The sequence below is a fragment of the Acomys russatus genome, chromosome 10, assembly GCF_903995435.1.
Source record: "Acomys russatus chromosome 10, mAcoRus1.1, whole genome shotgun sequence".
NCBI lineage: Eukaryota > Metazoa > Chordata > Mammalia > Rodentia > Muridae > Acomys > Acomys russatus.
The window spans coordinates 37920362-37930617 of NC_067146.1; the positions used below are offsets into that span (position 1 = coordinate 37920362).

At 44.6% G+C, this 10256-nt stretch overlaps 1 protein-coding gene across 1 annotated transcript in view; it reads right to left on the bottom strand.

Annotated features, from left to right (window-relative positions):
* Positions 1 to 9750, bottom strand: part of Cdk14 (cyclin dependent kinase 14) — a 539697-nt gene extending 529947 nt beyond the window's left edge. The window contains exons 1-2 of the mRNA XM_051152013.1: positions 9535 to 9750; positions 2520 to 2551 (exon numbers count right to left, since the gene is read on the bottom strand). Of these exons, the coding sequence (XP_051007970.1) occupies positions 2520 to 2551; positions 9535 to 9625 (123 nt within the window). The 5' untranslated portion in view covers positions 9626 to 9750. The remainder of the gene's footprint in view (positions 1 to 2519; positions 2552 to 9534) is intronic.
* Positions 9751 to 10256: the final 506 nt, after the last annotated feature.

Sequence of the window (10256 nt, forward strand, 5' to 3'; positions counted from 1 at the left end):
TCATATGTAACAGTCAGTTATTAAATGTTAACCACATGCAGTGTGCCCAAGGGTTAACAAGAGTGAATGTGGCATCCCCTTGTGGAGGATGAAAATGGTGGATTTTAGATAACATTTTCACCGTCTTAATGTACAAATCATTACGCAAAGCCTTATATGAAATTTTAGAGGTATATATGAAATTAAATCTCCTCTATAGCCTTAATTTCTAATTGAATTATTCCATCATCCTTCCAACTAGAGAGCACAGATCAATGAAGACAGTGTTGGTGATACAACGGAGATAATAATACACACTCTTCTAGGATGCCAGATATTATTCTAAAAGCTTTATATACACTAATCTATTTCATCCACTCAAGCCACCTAAAAAGGAGGACATTACCATTTTTCAGACCTGTGGAACGAGGAGCAGTTGCCCAATTGAGGGTAGATGCATTAGCATTTACCCGCAGGCAGGCCTGCCCTGCTGCCACTCCTCAGATCATGACCTCATGTTTTCTTTAACTAGCTGAAAATTACTCTGGCCTTCCGCATCTTAATGTGCTCCTCTGTGAAATGCTGGGGTGGGGAAATGGTAGTTTCTGCCATTCTTCTAGATCTACCAGTCCGTGACTTTCTGATTTACAATATCAAAAAGAAGAAAGAAAGAAAGAAAAAAAGAAAAAACCTCTCTGTGCCATGGAAGAAGGAAAATACTGGGTGTGAGCTGGTGATGATTCTGTGAATTTTTGTGAAATTGATCACTATTGGAAATGGCAAGCCCCAGACCCATATGGTTCTACAGAGGTTTTGGAAGACTCAAGGAGCACTTGCCAGCCTGTGGCCTCCGTATATACTGTTTACCCACCGCTCTGCCCCAGCCCCTCAGTTTTACATGCTTGCTTAGACAAGTGTATGAGACAGACTAGCACACACACAACAGTGGTGCACAGGTAAGAAAAGAGGTGAGTTTTGTTTGTTTGGGGTTTTTTAATTCCTTATAATGACCAGGAAGAACCTATGAAGGCACGGTGAAATGTGCCATGGCTTAAAGGAGAAGCGTGGTATAATGATGGGTTAGGGTTTTAAAACTTGAAGAAAGAAGCAAGAATAGTCAGCAGTGGCTATATCTGGGTAACACAACTGAAGAGTTTTACCTTCCTCCCTTTCTTTAAGTCTCTCTTTATGTGAGGTTAAATTACTTCCATAATTATAGGGGAGATTTTTCTTTATAAAGAAAGAAAAGGTGCCCAATATTCTCATTCTGCTTTCTCAAAAAAGAAAAAAAAAAAAAATCTCTCTTGCAAACAGATATCTCAGTAACAAAACAGTAGAAATTCCAGAAATACAGGTTTGGAGGAAATCCCAGTATTACCTACTAAGGATACTAAGGATGGAAAAGGAAATTTTCTTCTACTCCTTCAGGATAAAGGAAGTATACTTAAGAGGAAGTTACAGGAACATCCTCCTGGCTGTTCTGGATGTCTGGGAGAGCTGCCTTGGAGTCCAGCGACACAGCTTTACAGAGCTCGGACTGGGAAAGTCGGAACAGGTGCTGCGATGAAGCAGCCGACCATGAGAGCCAAATGGCACTGGCCTCATCCAGAAATCCCAGCCTACAGGCTTGCTCTGAATGGCCTTCCCTGTGAAACAGGGCCAGCACATGGCCAAAGGGACATTCCATTGAGCACATGTGCCCTTTCCTCGCTGCAGTGGAGGGAGGAGTGGTAGCATCTTTCACGGAATCTGAGAGCATTAACAATCAAAGCCAGCTACTTTCTGCGTTCATTAGGCTGTGGGGTAAGCACTAGATGTAGAAAACACCTCTGTTTACATGTAACTACATACACTGCACACACAGAGCAGGTTCACAACATCCACAGGAACTGGCTTTACATGGCTACAATGAAACGCTTCTGTGTGTAACACCCTGAAAACAGTAACAAAATCTCAGGGAAGTACAATTTTAAAATCAATTCAGAATGCTTTGTTACTTATGAACTTAGGCCTTCTTTGTCTACTTCCTAGCAAGTGAATAGAGATCCATCTGATCCGCAAAGAACAGGGAAACTAGAACAGAAAAAGTCACCTTCTCCTTTGGGAGCCTTGCAGACAACCCATGGCGTTAACACAACACACCCTGGATTCATCAGGGTCTGCAAAGGAGCCTTGCTGTCTAATTCATCAACAGCTCTGGACTTGCCCCACACATGCGCATCACAGTGGGCTTCTCAAGCTCTGCCCCTCAGCAAGAAGACAACACAAAGGCCCACATGTGTCTCTTGTTTATTGATTCAAAGACACATTTCTGATGATTACTACAAAGCTCACTTAAATGACTATTGAAATTGAAGACTAACATGGGGTAACTACATAAATAAATGCCATCTCTTGTTTCTTGTCGGGGTCTTCTTACTTGTTTCTTAACAATTTTTTGTTTTGTTTTGTTTTTAAGCACAAAGTCAGCACCTACAGACTCTCCTTATTTACCCAGTAAATAAATAAACCTTTATGTCAGAAGAAGAAATTTAGCCTACCTCATCAAAGGTGGTGTCATCTTTCTTCAGAGCTAGAAAAGAAAAAAAGAGAAAGAAAAGAGTTACTGTGAAGCATCCCGAAGAGGCCAACTATCTAAGTTCTAGAAAACAGAAAGTGGGTGGGGGGGGGGGGGAATACAGTGTTTTCATCTCAGAAGGCAAAACTGTACTGCAACCTGAATAACAATGTCGGGGTCCAAAATACAAAAACTGCAAATGAGAGTGAGAACAGCACAGTATGCATCTCTGTGGAAGACTGTTCATAAATATGCAAATGAAGCATTCTTGAAAATAGGGAGGAAAAGCATGAGCAGCTTTCACCACCTCCTCTTCAGCTGAATGTGTTTTAATGGAAGTAAAAAAGGAACACAAAGCAATCGCAAGTTACCTCTCAAACACCTGGTGTTTCCTCCTGTGTGGTTTGTGGCCCTCCCAAGCCACTTGTTAGGATGACAAACATTCTGCATAGTGTCTAAGTGATGGTTTAGTTCTCGTGAAAGTTTAAGCATGGTAATAAAAGACTAAGCATTATCAAATAAGCACGGCGTAGAATAAGAGACATAACTCAAACACTTTAACATGATGAATTTTATAGTCAACTGTTTCCAAAGAAAACACATTCGATATGTTTCATAGGAAATAACAAATACCTCAGATTTATCGTAAATACACTTAACCTTGGAAATGGAATTTTATCTCACTCTAAAGAGAAAGAGAGGGGCCTGGAGAGATGGCTCAGCGGTTAAAAGCACTGACTGCTCTTTCAGAGGTCCTGAGTTCAATTACCATCAACCACATGGTGGCTCACAACTATCTATACTGTGATCTGATGCCCTCTCCTGGCCTGCAGGTGTACATATAGACCACTGTATAAATAAATAAATGAATAAATAAATAAATAAATTTTTTTAAAAAAGAAAGGAAAAGAGACGAATGTTTCTGGTAGCTGTCAAACATCAGTTCATTAAATTCTGGTTACTTACGGTGTTACATAGTAAACTAAATAGCTAAATAGCTAATTTATCTGAAGCTACTAGTTGCAGAAATCTTTCAACTCTACAAAATCCTGCCTAAAAGCAAGGCATGGTGGCACACACCTTTAATCTCAGCTGTCGGGAGGCAGAGGCAGGTAGATAGCTCTGAGTTCGAGGCCAGCCTGGTCTACAAAGCGAGTCCAGGACAGCCAAGGCTACATAGAAAAACCCTGTCTTGAAAAATCAAAACCTGCCTAGGTATGTACAGGCCTATCCTAGACAGTGAGAGCCTGGATGGAAAGCTGTGGGGGTATCTGTTGCTTGAAAGGTTGTGGCTCTGATAAAAGCAATGAAAAGCAAATTATTCTGGCAATTAAGTTCTGAGAAATTAACAAGCCCAAGCAGAAACTCCTAAGTAAAAATGTATATCCTCTAGTATATGGTATTATGATGTATTGTGCTGTGCTGTGCTGTGCTGTGCTGTGCTGTGCTGTGCTGTGGTTTTGGAGACAAAGTCTTACTCTTTAACCCAGTCTGTCCTGGAACTAGCAGTAATCCTCCTGCTTCAGCTTCCCAAAGGATGGCTTGAGCTATCACACCTGCCTTTCTAGCAATCTTGAAAAGGTTTTCTCTGTGTCTCAGATTGTAAGTTTATCTTTCTAAAAAAAAAAAAAAAAAGTGCTGTGGTGGTGGGCTAACAGAGTGTAGGCTAGCTGAAGAGGATAAAATGCTTATCAGTTAGTTTTTAGTCTTTCCTTTTAGCCTAAGACACTGATCCATAACAGACTGTCCACTTTCTTCGTTAGAGAAAAAGTTGCCCAAATGGAAAAGTAAAAGACAGTCATGCACCAGCCTCAACGGCTGCTCCTGAAATCAATCACATGTACATTTTCACAACAGCACTGTTCATTTATGCTAACTCTGAAAAAAAAAGATAGAAGATCCTAGTTGCGTCCTACTGAAACAATTTTCACTAAAATTTAACTTCTAATCTCGAAATTCTCCAGCCTGGTCAACAATGGTTTGTCTTTTAGCTAATATGCTTGCCTGGCAAGGTTATTACAAAACATTAGTGACATAATAATATAAACAAGTTTCTCCACCTTTTAAAAAAAATATTTTTTTTAGACTAGCACTGACTTCAAATACAAACGAGAGTATGAGCACATAATTACAGCTTTATCTGTCAATCAGTTAGCAAGTGTGAATGAGCCACAGCCAGGATAGCCTTGCAAAACTTGTGACTCAGAAGACACAGTTTTAAAAATATTTTATCTTCTGTGGACACTACACAAGTACGGGAAGGTTAGGTATTTGTTTTCGTAAGCAAAGCTGCACGACAGCTGATGCTGGCCCACTGGGGACTCAAAGCATGGGATGAAGTTGAGGAATGAACGAGGTGGGGTCGGTGGGGAGGCTCTCAACTATTCCTACTGGCCCACTCTTCCTTGCCTTCTTAGTGCTGACAGTTTCCCACATCCTAATTGAGATTAGCCAGAAAAGGGGGAGGGGCGAAGAAAAAAAATTCTAGGTGCATCTGCTAAGTAGTAAAGGAAGGCAGATTCTCTCCTCTGCATGATAATACACTTGGGCCCTGCGTACCATATGGAAGAACAGAGTGGACTACAAAGTCTAGTACTCAACAGATACCTTTCATTGTTAGATTGATACCTGACAAGGTTTCCTCTAAATATTCCATCCCAGCCCTAAAAAGCAGTTGGTAGTATAACAAAGGCCAATTAAAGGTGTCCTAGCCAGATAGCTATCAGGTCACCGATGAATAAACTCTGACCTAAACATGCACACAACATCTTGTTATTGATTATGTACCCTGATTGTCATTAATCATTTATGTAAATGTAAAACCACAATTGTCCTCAAGGATGTCATGGGACAACAGGCCGATTGTGCTACTCTGGCTTAACAAAAGGATAGATATTAAGTCGTTTAATATGATCAGAGAGTCTATGTGGTCCTCAGTGCAGACACAGCTCCTAAAAGCACAGGGGCAAGATCCTGCTGTGTTCTCCAATGGCAAGTTCGCTACTAATTTTCGTCACCGAATGTGGCACTTTGGACCGACAATGCCTTCCAGCCAGCCACATTGCTCACTAACTCTTAGTGCCAGTACAGTTTCCAACACCACAAGATACACGGTAACGTGTGACATTAATGAGCCCTACCTCAGTGGCAAAGAGGGAACCTCATATTTTGATATACACTAGAGTTGTGGCAAATGAAAAACATACATATCTTTATTTAAGAACCATAACCACAAAGTCCATTACCATAATATCCACTCCGTCTTCTTCACTGCCCCCTCCTCTCCCCTCCCCCCTCCCCCCACCCATGCTTGGACAGAGCTCTGGGCCTCACGCATACTGCACCAGCTCTCCCCACTGAGTTATACCCCCAGCCCAAATTAAAATCTTTCGGAGCTGCTTCGGAAAAGAATATGGCACAATACTTAAACTGTGCTGGTTTAAAATAGTTAAACCTTCGCTTTACATTTCTCTTCCTTCACAGAATGGCTCACCAATGACAACCAACTTTAGAAACACACACCTACCTACCTACAGCAGAAGGCAAGAAACCCACAGGAATCCACCCTAACCACAGCGTCCTCTTTTCCCTAGCCACTTCCTTTACAGAAATGGTAGACATGGATCCATCTCAAATATCAAGCGTAAACTTCCTTTCTCTAGGAAAGACTCCCATCAGGTGTGAGGGAATGTTGGTAGGATCCCAATCCCAATCACACTTCACAGTCTCCATCTGAACAAACCTGCCTGGAAGACACAGGGGAAAGAAATGGGTTGTGGTGCATTCAAGCAACCTGGCATTCAAAGTTCTTATTTGCCTTAGTCAGCCTGGAAGTTTTGAGTGGGGAAGGGGAGGGAACCAGCTATAACACAAGAAAGGTGACCAGCAGGAAACCAGAAATACTCACTATGGGAATGGATGGTTGACTTTAGAATTCAACTACACTCATCTTACAATGGAACCAAGGCTCTACTGTAGTCACTCCCTAGCAGATGTCATAAATTAGAGCCCTGGGGCCTGAAACCCAACATGTTGAATCTGACCTTTTGTAATGTAGTAATCTCAGATCAGTTATGTTGAGATGGATGATGACGAAGCCAGCATGATCGATGAAACATTCCTACCTTTTGTGTTCGGAGTCACTGCTAACAACAACCATGGATTGCATGCCACATGCATGTGTGAACTGCCATCATTTTCTAAGTAAATAATTAGTGATTTCTTATGGCTGAACAATAATATTGGACATTTCACCACATAACAAAGCTACACCTGAACGGTGCTAAGAAAAGAAAAGAAAGCCAGTATGTACATTTAAAAGGCCCTCGGTGACCAGGCAGTGGATGACACGGTAACACTGGCTGTTCAGCAGGAAGAAACCATCTAGCTTTCCACCTTTCAATGAAGGAAAGCGGAGAAGAGGGGACAACAGAGATCAGGACTTGCAAGAGCTTCTAACACTGATCTTCACCATGTGACAGAAGATGTACCAGATAATGTTATTCCATCTCCCTTAATCCCCACAACAACATACAAAGATGTGTATATGAGGATACAGGAGTGAAGGGAATTACTGGTTGTCCAAGATACACAGGAAAAGAGAGTACCTGGCCCAGAACTGTCCAATTCCTAATCCTTGTTTTCAGGAAGCTCTATTACAAATCTGTACCCACTTCTCTTTTTCTTGCTTTCTATAATAATAAAGTCATATCAATGTGACCTAATCCCTAATAATGACAACACATTGCAAACACTTATTGAGTCCACATCGTTTGCTACATAAGACACTGCATCGTCATTTCACCAAGTGCCATCAAACGACTTTTTAAAAAATGATACATTAAAAAAAAACCTGAGACTCAGAAAAGTTGAATAATCTATTCAAGGTCACTAGGCCAGGGACTGGCAACAGTAGGAATCCCATCAGACACACAGACCACATGCTTTGCTTACGAACTATACGAACCCATAGAAAAATCCCATTCCATTGCCTCTCGCTCGCTCCCCCCCCCCCCCAACAACGCACCCAAAAAAGCCTTCAGTCATCAAAATGAGTTCCCTGCCTCTGAGCATGAAGAAAAGCAGAGACGAAAGATGTTTTTCAGTGTTTCTGCTTCTAATAAAGATCCTGGGTTTGGTGCGTAGACAACAAAAATCACTTTTAAAATGTCAATATTTTCATTCACAATATACCCCAGTAAGACCCACTCTTGTGGGTCACAGTCCTCTTCCAGTACAAGAAGTGACCAGCTTTCTTTACTGGGCTGAACTATTTCCTAGAGGATGGATGTAAAAGCCACATGATCACACACGGCATTTGTGAGGAGGCTTAGACTAAATCTCAATAACCTAGCAAGCCCGATTAACTATAGCGCCTATTTGCCAACATTGCAGTTCACCCAAATTTTCCTGATTGGCCATCAGGCCCTGAAAGTATTTAAACATATAGGATTCTTATATTAATGCCCTTGGTTTCTTACTGAGACTCAACTGCGATGAATTATTTAACACAAAACTGGAGGGGCTCCAACGGAATCATTAGCATTAGTAAATGTCTAGCTAATGTGCTTTAGAACAGGCCCTAACGGACTCCAGAACCCGCCAGGGTGGCGTGTTAGGTCCAGCACTGAAAACACCCTTGTTAATAATGCACGGGACTCCACACCTCTCTCTCACACTCCTCTTGGCTTCAGACTTCATTTGTTTATGTAGGGTTCCACGCTCAGAAGCCTAACTCAGAAAAGTGAGTCTGTGCACATTCAATAAGTAAATTGTGAACACCCGCAAGTAAAGCCGGACTAATTTGGCTTCTGCACATAACTTATAGTGTTGTCAGGTAAAGCAAAATGTCAAAAACAATATTGACCAAATAACAATAATAATAACAGTAAGCTGGACCGAATGTTTATCCATGTTTTCTCTCACTTGAAGACAGTGTGTTATGTATGGACAATGAACTAAGAAACAGACTGCTGACACTCACTGGCACATCAGGGTTTTATTTTAAGGAATTTGCTTGTTTATGATTAATTAATTAACTTTCGTTAACATGATAACAGGTGAAACAAAGGCCAGAGGGTGTGCTTGGACACTGTGACGGGTTGGTTTGAGAGCTTGTAGGAATCCCTTTGCTTTGCTCAGCTACCTGTATCAAAGAAAGTTAGGACCATTTAGGAGGCAGCTTTGCCTCCAGGTTAACAGGCACTCTCTGCCACTATCACTAAAGCTTTAACAAACCCATGCCACATGACACAGCTGTCATCCTGCTGAAGCCTATAAGATGGATTTGTCTTTTCAGTATCCTAAACATTCCCTGATCTTTGTTGTTTTTCTTTGCTGAGTTGGTGAATTTTTAAAGAAGACAATAGCCTCTGAACTGTACTAATGGGCAAGTTCAAGAGACTTATTCATAAATGTCCCCACAACTTCCCCGCTCACATTTCTCCACAGCAGCTGGAAGGTTCAGAGACCTACAAACTGAACACCCAAAAATCCATTTATAGGACCCGAAGTACGGAACAAAAGGTCCCAAGGTATCTGTCCCACTTCCCTTGGATTGACTACGTTAAACAACATCAGGCACACATCGACGTTTCAACAATTCCCAAAACTAAATTATCAGTTAAACATTTAATACCAAAGCACTTTAAAAATAAGTAACCTTGGTGACCTCAGAGCCCCGATGGTGGTAGGAGCCGGGTGTCCCCTCGCAGGTCCACTGCGGGCGCAAAAGATACTATTGGAGGGGAGGAGGAACCCAAATTGAAGGTTTGAGACAGTCCACAAATGAAGCCCAGATCCTGGGGGAGAGGGGTGGCCCTCCCGCTGGTCCCTACCCTCCCCGGAGTCCCCAGCGACGTCTCCTCCATCCTTGGTCCGCAGCCCATGCCGAGGTAGCAGCTGCCAGGCTGGTGCCCTGAACACGGCGGGGGCGCGGGGACGAAGGAGCGAGCGCGGGGATAGCCCGCAGGGTATGGGGGACAGGGGACCACACTCACCGATGCGACTGAAACTCTCTGACAAAGTTCTCCTCAACTTCTTCATCTTGCCGATCTTCTCGGCCGGCTGCGGCTCAATGAGGTCGCACATCTGTGCGGCGCAGGGCCCGGGCAACTTCGCGAAACTGGTCCAGCGCAGCACAGACAACGGCGAGGGCGCGCGGCGCGGGGAAGGCGGCGCCTCGTCCAGCTTGCTCCTCCGCCTCCTCGCGGGCCGCTGGCGACGCGCAGCGCTCGGGTGGCTGCGGGGCTCGGGCCTGGGCCGAGGCTGGGCGCGCGGGGGCGTCTTACGTGGTGCCGGGGGCGGCCACGATCCCCGCCACCCGGGGGCCCCCGCGCTGCACCGCCGCCCGCCGCATTTTCCCTCCTTTGTAAGCGAGTGCCGCGCGGCCGCGGCCGGCGAGGGGTTGGCGAGGCTGAGGAGGCGCGGGCGGCTGCGGGCGAGGCGCGCGGGACAAGTTCCCAGCCCCAGGCGCGGGGGCTGCACGCAGAGCCCGGGGCTCGCTTCGCCGGAGGCCTGGGCGCGCGGAGACCCCGGCGCGACCCCGCTCCGCGCTCCGACTCCGACTCGGAGGCCTCCGCCGCCCTCCCGGACCCGCCGCGCCCGGGCGGCGCCCCCTCCCGGCCGCCCGCGTTCCTCCCACGCTCTCCAGGACCGTCGCCCTGGGCCTGATGGCCGGAGCTGGGTTCCGTACTGACCCAGCCCGCCAGGTGCGCTGCGG